At 50.4% G+C, this 20,510-nt stretch overlaps 1 protein-coding gene across 4 annotated transcripts in view; it reads left to right on the forward strand.

Moving 5' to 3' along the window:
- The window catches only part of EEFSEC (eukaryotic elongation factor, selenocysteine-tRNA specific), a 258,417-nt gene that overhangs the window by 182,009 nt on the left and 55,898 nt on the right, over nt 1-20,510 (forward strand). For all 4 annotated transcript variants that reach the window (XM_058566950.1, XM_058566957.1, XM_058566966.1 and 1 more), the window contains one exon: nt 4,994-5,650. In XM_058566950.1, the coding sequence (XP_058422933.1) occupies nt 4,994-5,650 (657 nt within the window). The remainder of the gene's footprint in view (nt 1-4,993; nt 5,651-20,510) is intronic.

Here is a 20,510-nt window from a genome sequence, read left to right on the forward strand (position 1 = left end):
AGAACAGACTGCGGGGGGCAGGCAATAATCGAAGCCACGTGGGGCCGGGACCAGGGTGGACAGTGGATGCAGTGGGAGGGGGATCGGGTGCTGGACCTCTTTTGAAGGTAAAGCCCACTAGATTGCCTGATGACTGGGTGTGGGCACGAGAGAACAAGAAGAGTCAAAATGGAACCCAGTTTTTCACTGTGAAGACGTGAGTGCCTAGAAACGTGGAGCTGCCATTTCTGAGAAGGACAGGACTGAAGAAGATAGGTCTCAGATGTAGTAAGCTGGAGATGCCTACCAGACATCCAGGTGCGAAGGTCAGGGGCAGGCAGGTGTGTACACCTTCTCCTGACTCCTGCTGCCGTCTCCATCCTCGGCCTGTCCTGGAACTCTGACTTCTGTGCACGTGTGCTGCCTACTGCCTTTCCTCGTGCCGTCTCTCAGATGCCCCCTGTTGTCAGCCCTCGGCTGCCCCTCCTCATCGTAGCACGAGGCCGGTCCTCACGCTGGAAACCTGGGAGTTATTCTGTACGTGCCAGTCTCTCTCTCATCACCGCATCCTGTCATCCACTGCAGAAAGAACTCTGAGCATCTCCCGTGCTAGCTTCCCTCTTCCCTTCTTTATTTCTCCACCCACCCCCATCTATTCTCCACACCATGTAGCCAAATGATCTTTTAAAAGTGCGCATTAGAAGGTGTTGTTCCTTTCCTCAACCAGGCCACCACTACCACCAGTGGCTTCTATTGTCCTTCTCATGGTGAAGGTGGCTGGCCAGTGTCTCCAACCTGATGCCACTTCCCCTGACCTCCCCCCCGACCAGCCCACCGCCTTTCAGTCCCTCAGGCCACGTGCTTTCCCACCTCAGGCCTCAGGCCTGCTCTGCTCTTGCCTCCGCCTGGAGCCCCTTCTCCAGGGGGCGTGGCTCCTTCTCCTCCATCGGGTCTCAGCTTCAGTGCTACCTCCTCAGGGAAGCCCTCCTTGACCACCCAGGAAGAATCAAGTCCCTGGGTTATTCTCTCTTATAGCACCTCCTCATGATTTTGTAATTCTGCATTTATTTGTTAATGATTTAATTAATATCTGTCCCCCCACTAAGCAGTAAACTCTATAGGACCAAAACTGTCTGTTTTCCTCGCGCCTGTATCATTTTGGGGTCGGGGCCTGGGCCTGGTACGTGAGAGAAACTTAATAAATACGTGTTGAGTAAAGGCAAGTATGGTATCTCAGCCGCTCAACATGGATATTAATATGTAAATATTTGGTGAGTGAGCTGTCGAATAGTGGATAAAGTCTCTCAAAGTTGGCTAGAAAATGAAAGGAAAGCCTGTTTTTCTCACTCTTAAGTTGGTAACACTATCTACTTTTCTGTGTTTTTGGTGTCCTGGATGGGATCTTGTATTCTTAGTGCATCCTCGTGGAGTGGGGGTGCCAGGGCAGTGGTGCTGCTTTCTGTGAGCCCCTGAGAGCCGCAGCAGTGCCTTGCCGCCCTGTCCCTCTCTGTATCTGTTTCACAGTTTCCTGTCTGGGCCCTTAAAATCCTGATTTGCACAGTTATTTGTCTTTCTGCTCTTCACGATGTTCTCTTAAGACATTCTTTATTATTTCGGTCCTAAGCACACGAGCCCTGTTGAAAAGAGAACGTGCTTTGAATAAAGCCTGCTGGCGCTGGGCTTGCTGGGTGGGGCTGGGGGCTGTCAGGGTGGTACAAGGCCCTGGCCGCCCTCCCTCACGAGAAAGCTCATAAACACAGGGATCTCGCTCAGGCCCTGGCAGGTCTGCAATCTCAGCTTGGTTCTTTGCCAGGTGTGTTTTGCCTGAGGGGCATTTGTCTTCCAGAATCAGGTACAGTCTCTCTTAGACAGGCTGGGTATTTAACTGGGTCTGCCATCAGCAGGATTTATCAGCAGCCCTCTGTCCTAGGCGCTGAGGATGCAGCAGCGGGTAGAACATGGTCCCTGTCTTCAGGATTTAGAAGGGAAGACATACAAATTTGATAGGCACAAATTAAGACATCTGACAATGCCAGATGTGGAGAAGACTTGTATCACTGGGCATCTCTGGCCCTGCTGGTGGAAGTGTGTCTTGGTACTTTATTTATCTAGCGGAGTGAGCGCTCGCCCTGTGACCCAGCACTTCTAGTCCAGGGCCTGTGTCCTCCAGAACCCCTCCTCACTCTGTGCACCAGGCAGGGTTCTTGTGTGAGGGGAAATGCATCACACCGTTTTCTAGCAAAAAGCTGGAAATGGCTCAAGTGCACATTGACAAGGAGACTGGATGGTGGTCTGTGCGCAGCGTGTGACCTGCGGTGTCAGCGGCAAGTGACCTGCAGGTACAGACAGCACGGCACACAGTGCACTCAGGACCTCACACAGCAAGGCACAGCATTGATTAGGCATACAGGCTACACATGTGGTGTGCTCTACACAGTCATGCACACATGTACATGGAGAAGGGAGCGCTACACGGCACGTTCAAGGGAGTGCTCCCCTCCAGCCGGGGCAGGCGGGAGAGCTGGGTCGGGGAGGAGCTCCTCCGGAGATAGAAGTTATTGGTAGTGTTTTAGTTCTCGGGGGATGATGGGGCCGTGGATATTATTATATTGTCATTTATATTAGTAAATGCACGGAGGCAGGGACTGACAGAGCAGTAAACCAGCAATGACAGTAAGTCAGTCGGGGTCAGAGTAACCTGGGGAGACGAACCAGCGCTGTTTGGAGTGGGCAGGGAAGCCCCTCCAGCAGGTGCCCTGAGAGCCAGGGTTTTAGGGATGAACGGGAATTTGCCAGGAGGAAGTCCCAGGGGGAAGGAGCCTCACGAGCAAAGCTCAGAGACTTACAGAACTACAGTGTCTGTGGGTACTTGTTGAAGCCGCCACGGGCTGTGGCTTAGAGGGTTGGGAGAACGTGGGGCAGGAGGAGCTGTCGAGGCAGGCCGCATGGGGGCAGGCTCCAGCGAAGGCCGTGGAGGAGCCAGGCCATCAGGAGTCCCTGGTGGGGTAGCAGAGGGGGTGCCGGGAAGCACAGCAGCCCCCTCTCGCCCTGAGCAGCTTTAGCCATGGGGACTGGGGGGACTGATGCCCCATATAATTTCAGTTGTCCAGAGGATCTTCCTGCTCACAACAGCTATGCCCAAAAGATTTGAAAGTCATGATGTAGGAGATAGGAGCCCATGTAGACGTTGGTGCCAGAGAATTGCATCCCCAGACGTGTTTTAGAAAGCTGGCTGAAGGAGGGAGACAGGCGAGGGTGCAGAGGACAGCTCACCGGGCTGCTGCAGGCCTTGGGGGAAGAGTTGTGATTCGGGTCCTGCCTTGCAGGGCAGATGCTCAGTGTAAGAGAGTATTCTCCAGTTACTCTGAGGTGCATTCCTGAAAATCTTAGTTGCCTCTTGCCCTTACAGACCATTTCAGAGATGTTTTCTGTTTCTCTTTGATTGATCTTGGCTGTGGCTTTTGACACTGTGCTTCTCACTTTCTCTGCCCCCTGACCTCTTGGTTAGGTAGTTAATGATCTTTAAACAAACACTTGAGTATTATGGCTCTCCAGGAAAGGACCTGGGCTCCTGCGCCTGGTATTAGCACAGCCTTCTCTCTTTATCCAGGGAGAGAATGAGTGTTCCAAACACCCAGCTTTGTAGGTAGGGGTGCTTCCAACCTAACGGTGGAAATTGTCTTTAGTTTAACAATTCGCGATGGGCAGGTATTCGGAAATATATTACATGTGTCTCTGCTTTGCTAAGCAGAAATCCATGAACGTGATTTCATCTCATCTCTGCAACAGTGGATCATAATGAATGAAGGTTCGTTCATTTCGTGAATGTTTATTAGAGCATTTTCTGTGGCTGTTCCTGATTTACAAACTGTCGGGTGCTGAAATCTGCCTGGTATAGTAGTTGGTGTGGTGGTTTAGAAACAGAGATAAGATCAGGTTACTCCTTTGCCTAAACTCCTCCGTGACTTCTGGCCTCCCCTGCCCTCCCTGCTGCAGCCCTATTGCCTCTTTATTTCTTTCTCAGACTCGTCGAGCCTCTTCCAGTCTCGGATCCTTTGTACTCCTCGGTTCCCCCGTGTAGAATCATCTTTTTCTGGACCTTCACACAACTTCTTATGATCAGGTCTTAGCTCAGACATCACGTCTGCAGAGGTCTTCCCTGACCACCGATCCAAAAAAGCCAGACCCTCTCCTCACTGCAGGCCTTCTGTATAGCATGTTCTATATAATAGACATATTGCATAATTATAATAGTTGTATATATTCACACACATAAAATGTTATATATTGATTTTATTTATATTAATATAAATTTAGTTAATATTAATGTATTTGTAATTTTATTGTTGTTGTTTCTGGATATTAAGCTCTTTGAGGACAGAGCTCGCTCTCTTCCTACCCCTAGACCAGTGCCTGGTATGTGGTAGGCCCCGGGACTATGTGCGGAATGGGCGGAGAGCAGCCCTGCCCTGGAGAAGCCCGCAGGCAGGTGGCTACAGGATGGGCAGTGGCAGCACAGCAGGCTGTGTGTGATTCAGAGGGGCTGAGGTAGCCCCCATGGGAAAGGGACAAGGCCTGCCCACTGGGGGTCTGGGCAGACTTTCCAGAGCCAGCAGTGTTTGGCTTGGGCTTTCAAGGACTAGTGGGCATAGTTTGGGAGGCCATTCTGCATGGGTGGCAGGCCTATACAGAGGGCTCAAAGCAGGAAAGTGCCAGAACGGAGCTTGGGGTGGAGTGGGGACTAGAAGGATAGAGGAAACTAAAGTAATGTAGGATTTGGCTGCTGTGACCACTGCCCACGTCCTGGACTAGGGTGCCCTGTGGACCTGGGCTTCGTGGAGCCTGCTCTGTCTAAGGGGAGTCTGACTGGCCCCAGAGCTCCCCTCAGCTGGCACACCAGGTGCCGGGTGAGTGTTGGCAGCACTGGGACAGGGGTTTCTCCAGCTGGAACCCGTCTCTCCCCTAACCTCAAGGCACATTGGTTTCATAAGCTTTCTCTCTTGCTCCTGACCAGGTGGTGAAGAAGGTCAAGTCCATGCAGATGTTCCACATGCCTGTCACCTCAGCCATGCAGGGAGACCGGCTGGGCATCTGTGTCACTCAGTTTGACCCCAAGCTGCTGGAGCGTGGCCTGGTGTGTGCCCCTGAGTCCCTGCACACTGTCCACGCGGCCCTCATCTCCGTGGAGAAGATCCCGTATTTCCGGGGGCCCCTGCAGACCAAGGCCAAGTTCCACATCACGGTGGGCCACGAGACGGTCATGGGCCGGCTGATGTTCTTCAGCCCCGCCCCCAACAGCTTTGACCACGAGCCTGTGCTGGACTCCTTTGACTTCTCTCGGGAATACCTCTTCCAGGAGCAGTACCTGTGCAAGGATCTGGCGCCGGCGGTGACAGACAGTGGCGAGGCTGATAAGAAGGCGGGTCAGGCCATAGAAGGCCGCTGCCCCCGGCAGCAGTGGGCCCTGGTGGAGTTTGAGAAGCCTGTCACCTGCCCTCGGCTGTGCCTGGTGATCGGCTCCAGGCTAGATGCAGACATTCATGCAAACACGTGCCGGCTGGCCTTCCATGGTGTCCTGCTCCATGGGCTGGAGGACAGGAACTACGCCGAGAGCTGCCTGCCACGGCTGAAAGTGTACAAGCTAAAGCATAAGCATGGCCTTGTGGAGCGGGTAAGAGCACTCCTGCTCATCGTCCTTCCTTGTCAGGCTCGGGGGGCCGGTATGGACACAGTTTGGCATCTGTGATGAGATCCAGGAAGACCTCAGAGACATTCTGGTCCCAACTTCTTAGTTTTTAGACAAGGAAACTGAGGCCCGGAGTGGTCGTGTGGCCTAAGTTGTCTCGGCCCGTCAGTCAGAGAGCCAGGGCCTAAGCCCAGGCAGGGGAGCCCCGCTGCACCCAGCGCAACCCAGTGGCCCTGCCCTACACGTACTTAGGTGTTGGAGACAGCCTGTGTAGGGTTTCAGACAGCAGCATTTCACTGGGCCAGAAGCCAGCAGCTTGAGGGACCTCCCTGAGCTTTGGATGGCAGGGAGGTGGCAGGGCTCTGGCTCTCATCCCCTCATTGGGGGCTGAGCCTCTATCAGGCAGGGTGGCTGTCATGTCTGTCCCAAGCTGGTCATATTGAGGGAGGGAGCAGGGCTGGTCAGTGTAGGCCAGACCAGGCCAAGTCTGTCCCCAGCCTGTGGGGAGGGGGAGTGGGGGCTAATGAGAGAGGCGAGGCCAGAGAGCAAGAGGCGGGAAAATACAGGAAGACACACTGGGGAGGGTCCAAGCCTCCAGCTCTCTGGGGTGCCTCGAGTTTGTTGTCACTGCACATAGGCCTTAAGAATGTGGGTGAGCCAGTCTGGTTGACAGACCTGTCAGTAGGGTGGACAGATCTGGTGGCCTGGGAGCCTACCAGGATCCTGAAGTCCTGGAATCACCTTCTCCCATTGGGCAAGCCCACACCACCATCCTTCCGCCACACCCCATCATTTGTCCCTGCAGCGCTGAGTGGGAATCCGTGCCTACTAGGCCTCGAATGAATGGGTGGATGAACATCCTCACCTCACTGTCCCTGTGGCTGGCTCCCTGGGTGTAGCCTGTGTGGGTCTGGGGTGGCTGTGGGTGGTCCTGGACCTTGACTGGGCTTCAGATGACTCTCAACACGGCAGTGCTGAGACCCCAGCTTTGGGGAGTTCAGGCTTTTAGCGGGGCCTGCCCTGAGGCTTTTGGCAGGCCCTGCGCTCCTGTTCCTCACACAGCAGGATGAGGGTTACCCCTCCCGGTCCGGCTCTGCTTGAGTCAGCACAGGCTCCAGTGTGATGTCTGACCCTTACCGAGTGATCGAGTGATCGGGGCTCAGGAGCAGGCATCCAGGGCCTTGGGCTTTAGCCAGTGTCAGGTTTCCATCGCCCACCCCCTCCCTGTCTTGCTCATTTCTCCCAGATCTCCGGGTTTTCTTTTCTGGAATGCTCTGTCATTTTAGACCCCTCACCTCTCCCCTCCTTGTCTCAGGATTCTTCCTGAGTGCTCAGGCCCTGGCCCCCTTCCTCTCCTGTGCCTATACCTAGACCCTCCCTCCTGTGGGGAAAGGAGAAGCCCCTTCCTTACCTGCTCACAGGTCCTTCCAGAATACGGGATCCTCAGCACCATGAACTCAGGCCTCCCACTTAAAGGCACAGCCAGCTCAGCCGTGCCAAGCTGGGTTACCCTGCACTTCTGCCATGTGTGGACCCTGGATTGGGTCTGCATCCCACCTCTGCTGTTCACAGAGGGGACTGTCCCTCTGTGAACCTTGGTTTCCTCATCTGCAGAGCAGTGGTGTAGACCTCAGCTGCCAGGGTCGCTGGGAGGCATCAGGGGCAGACCGTGGGGTCCTGTTAGGGGCTCCATCAGCCTTAGGCCAGCACCAAGATGCTGATTGAAGAGGAAGGTGATCAAGTGTGTGTTGCTTGTTTGTCTAGCTTGATTTATTAGCAGTGTCATGGAGTATAATTATTCTGTGGTGACATGTCTGTCATGGAGTAATGTCTCACTTGGTGTGTTCGTGCTCTAATTGCCCCCATACAGGCCTGTCAGTGATGGGGCAGCAGTCACCTCCTTTGAGAATGGGGAGTCTGGGTTTGTGAGGAGCAAGAAAACATACTGCCAAAATGACTCATGTCTCCTAAGGGCAATGGGGAGGGGGCCAGGAGACATGCTGACCCAGGCCCTGCCAACAATCTGGGGCATCCCCAGGGCTACTAGCCTTTTCCTGCTCAGTCCAGAGAGGATGGAAGTGGAGGCATAAAAACCCTGACTTGCAGTCAACAAATCCCGTGTAGACACCCTGAGCAGATACCGGCTCCCTCCAACCAGGGACAGCTTCAGGGGCGAGGGGGGTGCTGTGGATGTGTGTGGAGGGATCCTGGGAGCGAGGCTCCTGCAAGGAAGGAAAGGGCATGAGTGCCCAGGGCCTCCCACCAGCCCCCTAAGGCTCTAGCTGAATGCCGGGTGCGGGCTGGCGGCTGGCGGCCCCGTGCCGCCGGCTCCCTTCTGGACAGCCTGCCTCCTGCCTGCCTCCACTCCATCCCTACTCTATTTATTCCGCACCGACTGTGTGCCATTACTAGCTGCATACATTATTTTGAGTCCTTATAAAAACGCAAGGAGGAGATTGTTACTTATCCTATGTACTTTTTTCCAAATTAAATAGATCACTTACTTCCTCTAAAATTATGTGTAAATATTTGGGAAAAGTAACATAGGCACGTGGTAAAAAATAATTCAAACAAGACAAAAAGTTACACTGTGAAAGCCAGTTTTCTTCCCACTCTGAACCCAGGCCACCAGGCCCCCTCCCCAAAGGCAGCCAGACTAGAACCCAGCTCAAGAGATGTGAAGTGACCTACTCCAGGTCACAGGCTGGTAAAGTCAGGATTTGAACCCAGGACTGACTGGCCTCTGAGCCCTTATCTTTCCACTGTGTGAGGCTGATTCTTGCCCAGTGAGTTGAGAGACAGTTTGTGCTCTTGAAAAGCTGGAAGCTCCTTGGTGGAAGATTTTCCTTCCTGGTTGGTAAGGCATTGAACTTGGGGACCACTCGGACGGGGCTCAGACCCTGGCTGTGCCATGTAACAACTGTGTGCCTTGGGCAGCATTTTATCTCAACATCTTCATTCATTCGAGGGGCAAACAGTGTTGACTTCATAGGGTTGTTCTGGAAGAGCCGCCATAGCATGTGGCTTCCTATGTGAGAGTCAGCGCCAGCTCAGGTGCGGCAGGAGAATTTCCTAGCGCACCTGTGAGTACAAGGCTGGGCTGGCTCCTAGGGGCAGCCCTGTTTGCTGTGAGCAGGACCCAGAGTGCCCAGAGTTCGTCAGCTGACCCCGGGCTAGGTCGTGCGGCGGACGGGTCGGACGTGCAGACCTGGGGCCCGGCAGGCCTGGGCCTCAGTCCCAGCCTCACCACCTCCTGGTATGGAAACGCGGGTAGGTTGTGAGATGTCCCTGCTCCTAGGCAACGTCACAGTGCTGCAACATGGGGTGGTAGGATGAAGGCAAGATGGGGGGAGCACGTGAGGTTTTGAGATCAGTGCTTGGCTCCTACTCTGTGCTTGCTGTTTTTATTATTAATAATATTATTATTAATTTTCAAGCTATTAGAGTCAGAATAATAAGTCCTGGAGCTTGGGGCCAGAATGGTGTTCCACTCTTCTCCCCAGGACTTCATCATCCCTCTCCCTACTCCAGTCCCCCAGTGCCTGTTGGGAGCCATACGGGGCAGGTGGAAGGGGCATGTTTGGGGAGGTGGCTAAGAGTCAGGCTGACCCATGGGTGTGGTTTTCCAGGGCAAGGAGTGCCCTGTGCTGACCTTTCTCCAGCCGTGCTTGGCTGCCTCCAGAAATTCCTGGATACACTGCAGCTACCACCCAGCTTCCTAGGCATGCCTCTATTCAAAGAAGTTTCCAGGAGGCCAGAGTGTCTTTAAAAAATCCAGTCTCCTGGGCAGGAAATTCACCACCATGGCAAACCAGCTCCCAGCCCTTGCTCTGTGATGCTGGGCAAGCTTACTGCGTCTGCTCTGCAAGCACAGTCAACTTTCTGGGCGCTCAGCTTGGGCCTCCAAGATGAGCTCAGTCTGTAGAGAAGGAAGGCCTGGCCCTCTACAAATATATGTTGAATGGACACTTTCCACCTGGGAGGGCTTCAGGTGTATAGGCCTTCTGAGTCCATTGCCTAAAAGGTGTTGTTATTCATGTATTCAGATGTTTACTGAGCTCCTGTGTGTGCCAGGCACTGGGGATGCAACAAGATGGACAAAAGTTCTTGCCCTCACAGGGGAGACTGACAAGGAACAGTAAATTAGACACTTTCCAGTGGTAGTAAGTTCTAGAAAGAAAATAGAATGAGGTAAATACAAAATGCTGAGGACGGTGTATGGCACACAGAAGAGGCCAGCTCTCACCCTCCTCAGCTTTTCTCTTACTTCCTGTGCTCTGCTTCACTCGCTTACACCAGAGGAAGGTCGGGCACCCTCACAGATGTGGCTTCATTCATTGATGTCACCTAGAGTGACTGTGGCCCGTGGGCCACATGCAAGCAACTGGTCTTGCCCCAGATTTAATCATCTTAAACAAGCTTATTTTCTCTGGATACTTTTTTTCCGCCGCTGCAGTCAAACACGATTTAGTTAACATACCAGCCCTGAATGGCTTTCCTCGCTTGGCTAACAACTGAGCCACTTGGAAACTTACTTTGGTTGCAGCCTCATTCTCTTTTTTCATTTTTGTGAAGAAATTCTACTAAGATGAGATATATTGTTTTAAATTTTCTCATTTTTCTGACCATTGTTTTTCTGCTAGCTGGGAATATTGTGATGTCAGTGTATGTTCTATTAGCGCAGCCAGTAACAAACACAGCGCTTTGCTGTGTGATTCAATAAAATAATAACCCACACCCCGCTGAGCCTTACAAGTGTGCATTCTGAGTCTGCTTGTCCTGTTCTGACGTGATAGCTATGCACTGGTAATAAAAGTAAAGGAGTAAAATGTGTGGTTGGGTGAGAGACTGTGCAGCTATCCCTGTATCACCACAATTTGTCCTGGGCCCAGCACCTCCTAGGTCTCGTTGCAGCCGCTCAGCTCTGCTGCTGTGACACACAAGATGGAAACAAGTGGGTGTGACTGCGTGCCAGTAAAACTTCCATTTATGGGCACTGAAATTTGAATTTCTTGTAGTGTACATACCTCATGAAATAGTCGTTGTCTTTTGATGTTTTTCAACCCATTGGAAAATGTAAAAACCCTTCTTAGCTCACAGGCCATACAAAAACATATAGTGGGCAGAATTTGGGCCTCTAGCTGTAGTTTGTCGACCCCTAATCTAAATGGTAAATAGGACTCTTGAAATAGAATGAGCATCCTGCAAGGAAAAGTCTAACTGTCATCTCCAGCTAAAAGTACTCCACTCTCTCTGCATTCCTTGGGAATCAGGAGCTCAGATAGATAGATGCTCAAGAGGTCTCATCTGAGGAGAGAAGGGAAGTGAAGGTGTTCTAAAGGGTTAATCTTCGTGGGGAGAGGGTTTGGGGAAGCACTTAGAGCATATGGTGGTGAGGAAAATCATTGGCATCCCATTTTCAAGTAGAAATATAGAAATATGTATAAGATTGTGAACACACAGAAAGGGAAAGAAACTATGAAAGGAATGGAAAAGTATAGTAGAACTTGCATATTCACAAAGGAAAAAACAAAATGAATTTGGTTAAACCAAGAAAAATAAGGAAAACAAGGTCATTGTTCATAAACAATAAGAAAAACAGAAGGAACAAAATTAAGTATCAGTCATTATACTAAATGTGAATGGCCAAAATTCTATTTAAATATAGAGACCTAGATTGGATTAAAACACAGCATCTAGTTATATGCTGTTTATAGGAAACATATAAAGTAATAAGCAAAGGTTAAGAATAAAAGGATGGACAAAAAGATGTCAGGTGACTGTGAACAAAAAGAAAGCATGAGTGGTAATATTAGTTTCAAACATGGTGGAATTTAAGACTAAACATACTAAGCAAGATAAAGAGGGACATCATGTAATGATGAAAGGCCCGGTTGCAAACTTGTATGCGCCAAACATATCAGAGCAGAACATTCAGCAATAATCATTCGAAAAATGCTTGTGGAACAGCTGCTCTATGCTGTTTTCAGGGCTGGGGTTGTAATGGAGAATGAAAAAGACAGAGCCCTGTCCTCGTGGAGCTTAGATTCCAGTTGTACCTGTGGCTGCAGAGAAAACTCTGTGAGATTTTAAAAGTAGAAATCATGAACTGTTGAAATTAGAAATGAAGAATTTATATACAGATATGGATATAGATATATATATGTAGTGTGTGTATGTCCATTCATTCTTTCTTTCATATATTTTCTGGCTGGGAATTAGCAAGCAGTAAATTGCTACTAATTTGGTTGAGGTTTTTTCTCATAGTGTTATATAATGTTGAATCCCTTAGTAATAACCTTTTTCTCTTTTTCAGTTTTCTTGTGGTCTTTTGATTATATCACGGAGAAACTCTTAGATTCCCTTGAAGGTGACTTTTTTAGAAAAATTATTTTATTGAGGTCATATTGGCTTATAACATTATATAAATTTCAGGTGTACATTATTATATTTCAGCTTCTGTATAGACTGTGTTGAGTTCATCACCAATAGCCTAGTTTTTATCCATCACTGTACACATGTGCACTTTTACGCCTTTCACTCTTCCCCCACCACTTTCCCCTCTGGTAACCACAATCTGTTCTCCTTATCTTTATGTCTATGTGTTTGTTTATCTTCCACATATGAGTGAAATCATATGGTATTTGTCTTAGTCTGACATATTTTGCTTAGCATAATACCCTCAGGGTCTGTGGTATTGTCACAGATGACACAATTTTGTCTTTTTTATGGCTGAGTAGTATTCCATTATGTTTGTGTGTGTGTGTATACACACACACACACACACCCACATCTTCTTTATCCATTCATCTCTTGAAGGGCACTTGGGTTGCTTCCAAGTCTTGGCTGTTGTGAATAATGGTGTAATGAACATAGTGGTGCATATATGTTTTTGAATTAGTGATTTCATGTTCTTTGGATAAATACCCAGCAGTGGAATAGCTGCATCATATAGTAGTTCTATTTTTAATTTTTTGAGGAATCTCCGTACTGTTTGCCATAGTGTCTGCACCAGTTTGCACTCCCACCAGCAGTGTATGAGGGTTCCCTTTTCTCCACAGCCTCTCCAACACTTATTTCTTTTCTTGTTAATTATAGCCGTTCTGACAGTTGTAAGGTGATATCTCATTGCAGTTTTGATTTGCATTTTCCTAATAATTAGTGATGTCGAACATCTTTTCATGTTGACTATCTGTATGTCTTCTTTGGAAAAATTCATATCCTCTGCCCATTTTTTGATCACGTTGTTCATTTTTTCGTTGTTGAGTTGTGTGAGTTCTTTATGTATTTTGGAAATTAACTCCTTGTTAGATATATGATTTACAATTATTTTCTCCCAGTTGGTGGGTCATCTTCTCGTTTTGTTGATGGTTTCCTTTGTCATACAGAAGCTTTTTAGTCTGATGTAGTTCCATTTGTTTATTTTTTCTTTTGTTTTGCTTGCCTTGGTAGACATGATATTCAAAAAGATACTGCTAATATCGATGTCAAACATCCTACCACCTGTGTTTTGTTCTAGGATTTTTATGGTGTCAGGTCTTAATTCAAGTTTTTAATCCATTTTGAGCTAATTTTTGTGTATGGTGTAAGATAATGGGCTACTTTCATTCTTGTGCACATGGCTATCCAATTTTCCCAAAACTATTTATTGAAGAGACTTTTCATTCTCCATTGTATGTTCTCCGCTCTTTTGTCAAAGATTAGCTGTCCATAGATGTGTGGTTTTATTTCTGGGCTGTCAATTCTGTCCCATTGATCTATGTGTCTGTTTTTCTGGCAGTACCGTGATGTTTTGGTTACTATAGCTTTGTGGTATATTTTGAGTTCAGGAAGTGTGATACCTCCAGCTTTGTTCTTTTTTCTCAGGATTGCTTTGGCTATTCGGGGTCTTCTGTTGTTCCATATAAATTTTAGGATTCTTTGTTCTATTTCTGTGAAGAATGTCATTGGGATTGCGTTAAATCTGTAGATTGCTTTAGGTAATATGAACATTTTAACTATGTTTATTCTTCCAATCCATGAGCACAAAATACCTTTCCATTTCTTTATGTCTCCTTCAGTTTCTTTCAATATTGTCTTACAGTATTCAGTGTATAAGTATTTCATCTCCTTGGTTAAATTTATTCCTAGGTATTTTATTCATTTTGTTGCAATTGTAAATGGAATTGTATTCTTGATTTCTCTTTCTGCTAGTTTGTTATTAGTGTATAGGAATGCAACTGATTTTTGTATGTTGATTTTGTACCCTGCAACTTTACTTTATTCGTTAATTATTTCTAATAGTTTTTTGGTGGATTCTTTAGGGTTTTCTGTATATAGAATCATGTCATCCACAAATAGTGACAGTTGTACTTCTTTTCCAATTTGGATGCCTTTTATTTCCTTTTCTTACCTACTTGCTCTGGCTAGGACTTCCAACACTATGTTGAATAAGAGTGGCGAGAGTGGGCATCTTTGTCTTGTTCCTGTTCTCTGAGGAATAGTTTTCAGTTTTTCACCTTTGAATATAATGTTGGCTGAGGTCTTGTCGTATATGGCCTTTATTATGTTGAGGTACTTTTTTGAAGGTGACTTTAACACTCCTCTGTTATATGCTAATCTGAATTTTGAATAACTATAAAACAGGGCCGAGATTCAGATCCATCCAGTAGCAACAGTACATAACTAGGATTCAATTCATTTTTTTCATTGTATTTACTTTTACCATTTCCTTTTTTTATGGCAAGTGACTCTTGTTTTCTCTTTAGGGTACCATGGGAAGTTTTCCTTTTAAGCATATGTACTTAAAGAAAAGTGTTAGGTAAATAATAGTATAAGTATGCAAAGATCTTTAGTACAAAATGACACAATAGAACATTGTATACAAAAATAGTACAAAAATGCTGAGGGGTGAAGAGTGTGTCAAAATTGAGGCTGGAAACCACTGGGCCATTTCCCTGGAAGTTCTTGTGTCTTTGCTACATGCAGATTCGGACCAGTTGCCCCTCTCTTAGTGAGCTGAGGGCAGAGTCTCACAGAAAACAGGTCTTCCTAGTGGAGGACAAACTCATGCCTAGGTCAGAGGGATGCACAGAGGGCTACAGGGACCAGGAGAGGAGCAAGGAACTGTGCGGAGGTGGCTGGGCAGGGAGAAGCACAAAGAGCTGGTGACCTTTGAGCTGTGCCTTGTCACTGGTCAGACATCGGGGGTGGGGGCAGAAAAGGGGAAACAGGGGAGGGGCGTCCCAGGTCCAGGCACTGTTTCTGCAGAGGCACAGAGGCTGGGCAGGGCCCAAGCCCTGGGCATTTGGGAAAAGGCACTCAGCCTCAGGCAACCGGGAGCTGGAGGGCAGGGGAAGGGAGCTCCAAGAGGCAGGCAGGGGCCAACCACTGAAGCCAGGCCCTTTATCCTCTAGCAGGGGGAAACGGTGCAGGTTAGAGGCTGGAGGAGGCTGGGGATCCGTTCAACTTGTGCTGGAGAAATCCTCTGAGCAGGGTCAGCCAGAGCAGCCTATGGAGAGGATGTCTACCTGAGGTCCCCAGCCTCATCCCCTCTCACATAGCCTTCTGCATTCCCAGTCTTACCCTGAGCCCTGGGCACCCTGGGGTGAGTTGAGTGGTCTGGCCACCACTAAAGTCACTCTGTGAGGCCCTGTTTCCTTATTTGTAACAATCGCATGCAAAGAGGTGGGGCAGATGAGGGCTCAGTGCCCAGGACAGTAAATGCGCTGCAGCACCTGCCATGCTCCATTTCACATCTCCAGCTCTTGCCACACCCCAGGGAGTCCTCCTCTCTCTCCCTCATCCGCCTCCCTCCTTGCCCTGGCAGCTTGCATAGCTCCACCCAGATCATTTTCTAGAAAACAAAGGTGTCCTGGCAACTCGCACTCAAAAATCTCGTTAGGCCCACCTCACGGCCAGGGTAAAGATAATACTCACACCTTAGCAGACCATGGCTGGCCCACCACTGATTGTGAAGTTGGGTCGTAGGGTGTGGCAGGCCAGGAGGCAGGCGGGCAGGGCAGAGCAGGTGCCACCCTCATACCCACCTGACCCGGAGGAGCGGGCTGAGCATGGCAGCATCTGCATGCTGAGGCCTTGGGGAGCTCAGGGTGCACAGACTCCAACCAGCCTGCCAGGGTCTCAGGGCCTGCTGGACGGACCCCCTGCAGGTGTAGGACTTTGGGTGAGTCTCTTCCCCTGTTTCCCTGCTGGAAAAATGGGGGCATACCCCCACTTCATGGGGTGGCGCAAGGAGAGAGATGAATATATGTAAAATGCTGAGTGCCATACCCGGCACAGAGTGGTCCCTTGTTAAACTGTGGCTGTCATTGTTGGTATTTACATGGACTTTCTTCGTCGCACAGCTGCCTGGGTTTCCAGCTGGGGTGGTGGCCAGAAGCTGGCACCTCTTTCTTTTCTGTAGTGGGGTCAGTCCAGGCGCGCCAACCATCCGGGTCTGGCACCCACTGGCGCCGGACGGGGAAGGCCTTAGGGCTGAGCCAGAGGAGCCTGCGGCATCGGCCCAACCAAGTGTAAACACGCAGACGCCACCAGGAACGCTGGCCGGCTTTGAAGTCTGAAGCTGTACTGCTTCCCGGCTCCTGGCTCTCCCCGCTCCACTGCCGATGGCTTGTTAAACGTGCCCAGGGCACCAGGGATTGTGCTGGCTGGGGATGCGGGACAGCCAGTGACTGCCTCTGGCGAGCACGGGCTCCTCACTCCTTCCGAGCAGGAGCTGTCCGGCAGGCTTGGCGGGCCCCAGGTGGGCTAACTTCAGCATCTGAGCCCCTGGAGGAAGTAGCACTTGGTCCAGCTGGCCACTTGGCCAGCTCCGCTGCCCCTAACTCTTCCATTTAGCTTCCAGGCCACTCAAGAAAACAGAGGTTCCAGCTGAAGCAGAGGTCAAGCAGATGTCTCCTCTTAGAAGATCAGATGGCTGCCCCAGTGCTGTGGCCCCAGCCTAAAGTTTGGCCTCTCTCTTCCCTTCCAAATGTCAGCATCTGATATCTGCGAGTCTCACTCGCCTGCTGAGGGGCCTGTTAGCCTCCCTTTGAAAATTGCTCTTTTGTTCATATATAGACACAGGGTCAAGGCAGCTTGACTTGGTGGAAAGAGCTAGCTCTGGAGAGTGAGGTACCGAGCAGACATGGCTTGGCTTGGCCGTGGACAGGTCAGTTTCCCCCACCCCCACCCCTCCCCACTCCGGAACCTGTTTCTTCTTCAGAGGAGCTGTGGTAGGGAGTTGACAAGACCACATGTGCCGAGGGCCAGGTGCAGGGCCTGGTGTGTAGTAAGTGCTCAAACATGAGTCTCCTTTTTCTCCATGAAAATGTAGCTGCTTTAGGAGTGGTACCTTGGTACCTCCTTATCAGCCCCTGACAGGAGCTTTAGCTGTGTCAGTGCCTGGGTGATGAAGAACAGAAGTGGAGAGAGAGGGTCGGTGGGGTGGGGGGTCATGGGAGGCAGGGCTTGTCGCTGATGGACGAGTCACCTGCTCAGTGCTGCGCAGGCCTAGTTCTGAGGAAGACAGCCCTGGCTAGCCTCAGAGCTGATCATGGGCAGAGGTGGGCAGATTCCTCCCTGGCGGGTGCCCTCTATAATGCCCAGAGCCTGGCCTGCCCTAGGCCTCCTCACCCTGGGCCTCTGGAACTCACTTGACAAAATAAAATGAGTTGAAGGCTAATTTCCTTTCCTGGGTTTATACCAGGGCATTATGATGAGGTTGATCATTGCCCACAGCTTACTTTCACATCAGAAATCTCATCTCTTCCTCACAACAGCCTTGGAGACGGATACATAGGAGAGAGCACTGGGGCTCAGAGAGTGACTTGGCCTGCCCTGGGTCCCAGCGTGACCCTGCACTAGGGAGGAGGAAAAGGCGCCTTGCAAAATGGTTCTTATGCCAAACAAGGATGGATGATACCAGAACATCATCATCATCCCAGGGACTTGGGGAAGTTGTCAATCCTGGTGGTTTTCAAATGCCCTGGAAGAGTTAACACCCCATTAGCGGGGCCTCATATGTGGTCCAGGAAGCTTCTGAGTTCTTCCCTGTGGATGTCTTCCTGGCTCCTGTTCTCAGAGAGGACTTTCATTGGGGGGGGGGGGCGGCGGGGAGAGAACCAGAGACCTGAGGGCAGCCCCAGCATGTAGTCTGTGCTGAGTATGGGTTAGTGTCCTTGGTTTTCTTCAGCAGGTTAGCTAATTCTCTATAGCTTGTGGTTTCTCGGTGTGTTGGAAGATCCCCTGCCCCAAATGATGCTTCCATTCTCCACTTCAGCTCCTCCCACAGTTTGACATTCTAATTGAGGTTCTTTCCTCTAGGCAGTCACCTTGCTACCAAGTCTTAGATGTTCTTGCCAACACCAACACCCTTAATCTTAACAACAGCCTTTTTCAGAGGAAGAAACTGAAGTTCAGAAAAGTCCCTTGCTCAAGGTCATAGATCTGGAAGAGGCAGAGTCAGGACTGAAACCTTCCTAGCCTTTTCTCTCGTCTTAGTCTTCCTCACGGTAGACGGAGCCGGCTCAGGACTCCATGTCACAGCCAGCTGCCCCTCTTTCCTTGGTGCCACTTCTTCAATTTGAATTAGAATAGTCACTTCAGAACTTGGGCAATTCCCAAGCCTCATCATGGGAGCCGAGCCTTGAGAGAGACACACACATGTGATGACACAATTATGTGCACCAGCAGCCAAGTCCCCACTCAAAGGCTGGGGATGGTGGGACCCGCCTGGCATGTCAGCGATGCCTGGACTTCCATGTGCAACCAGTGCCTGCTCTTTGGGAACTCGCCCTCCAATGACTGAAGGCTAATAAACACAGCAAATTGTTCATGCAAACAGTGCAAGTCTCCACTTACAGCTGTTGTTGTAACTGTGCTGGCCGGAGTTCGGCATTGTTCCCGAGGAGCAAGGCCTGCCGAGCAGATCCCACATGCGTTGCCTTTGGTTTGACGTCACAATGACTGATTTCAAAATGAAACCCTCCAACTATTCTCTGAAAGGTCTTTCCCTGTTGGATGTGCTGGTGTCTGATCTCTGCAGTCTCTCTTCTTTAGCTGGAGGAGTCTGTAATTCGGAGAAGAGCCCAGCCATTGGGTGCATGCATGTGCACACGTATTGTAGAGATGGATAGGGCCAGGAAATGCCATTTCCCATAGGCCCCTGCCTTCTGACACCCGAGACAGATGACGATCTCTTGTCTTCTGGAAGCTCTGCAGGATGTAGGCCTCACTGCCTCCTGCGGGAAGGGCCAGCATCCCTCTATCACCAGACTTAATTAAATGGGGTTTCATGCAGTAGACGTTTGCTGAGTCCCCTCTCACCACCCCATCCTTGGTAATTTCTGGAGGAGGTGTGTTCTGAGGATGTAGAATGCGCTTAGGCCAGCTCCTGCCTGCCAGGACCACCCTTCCAGTTTGGGCCACCAGTGCAGATAAGCTGCCAGTGTAGACAAGCTGCCACTGTGCCAAGAGACCCGCATACAGGCTTCTTCCTGGCCCACTCCCAGCACAGCCCGCTGCTGAGTGGTTCTGCAGCCAGCAGGGCACCATGGAAGAGTACTGTGGTCAGTCAGCAATGTCTATTCACATCAGTGGGGCTGGGTGTGCAGGCCCCGATTCTGCCGCCCTGAGTTTGTGTGTGTGGTGCGGCTGGGGGAGCCCCACGAGAGGAAGGACACCCTGCCCAGGGAGCGCAGGGCAGTAGAGGCTAGGCCAACAACAGCTTCTCATTGTAGATAGGGAGCTGAGGCCCACAAAGGTTAAGCCACAGGCTAGAGTCCCCAGGGCCACCAGATTAGGGCTTTGAGCCCAGGGAGTCTGGCTTCAGAGCCCAGGCTCTGACCTACCATGCGAACAGGAGCTCACCATTTCCCTCTGGAATCTGTCCCTCTGTGCGAAACCTTAAAAGCAACAGTGTTCTAGTCAATTCTTAGCTATCTTCTAGCCGGGCACCCTAGCTCCTTTCATCTTGCCTCTCTCCTGGTTCCCATCCTCTTAGCCTGTTTCCTTAGTCTTCTCTTGTCTGCAGTGTGCCACATTTTCCCAAATATGGCCTGTACTGGAGCTGGTTACTCAGAATTCACCAGAAGAGTAACTTACCTCTTGGCCCCTATAACCGTGGATGGGAAAAGCTCACCCTTCCTCCGACCTCATTTTGTGGGTGAGGAAACTGAGGAGGCCCCAGGAACCAAGTGGTTTGCTTCACTTGCCTTTAATGTATTCCGTGTCTGGCAGCCTCCGCTGTAGGCTGGCCCTGGAGCAGGCCCGCAGCACTTCACAGAGATGCGGCCCTTCTTCCCGGTGTATCGGTGTCCGCTGGGTTGGCATACCTTCCTTTGACAGCGAGGTGCTCCGGCTCCATCGCAATTCCTGCATCATGTGGCCAGGCTCTGCCCAAACCCCTCCCTACACTTGGGGATCAGCTCCTCCAGTGGCTTAGGGTTTTCAGGAGCTGGAACTGGTGGGGATGGGGCTGCCCTGGTACCCTGGGGCTGGACTGGCAGGGCAGCTTGAGTTATCTAGTCACAGCCTGGCTCGGGGAGCCCAAGGGATGGAGAATGCTGGGCCTCTTTACTCTGTTGCACCTCCACCTCCCCTTGGCTCTCGTGCAGGGCAGGCAGAGCCAGGCTGTGCCGTGGGGGCCCTGAGCAGAGGAAAGGCTGGAATGGGTGTTGCCACACTCACCACTGTTTCACTTTGGCAAGTCATTTGACTGTGCCGAGGCGCCACTCACTGCAGGGCTTTTCTGGAGGTTAATAATGATGTGGAGGCGCCTCGCCTAGGATGGGTTGCAGCTCATCTGCTGCAGGGCCAGGTTAGGAGAGTAGGTGCCGAGGCCAGGGAGTCCGGGGGAGGAGGG

The sequence above is a fragment of the Diceros bicornis genome, chromosome 2 (assembly GCF_020826845.1).
Source record: "Diceros bicornis minor isolate mBicDic1 chromosome 2, mDicBic1.mat.cur, whole genome shotgun sequence".
NCBI lineage: Eukaryota > Metazoa > Chordata > Mammalia > Perissodactyla > Rhinocerotidae > Diceros > Diceros bicornis.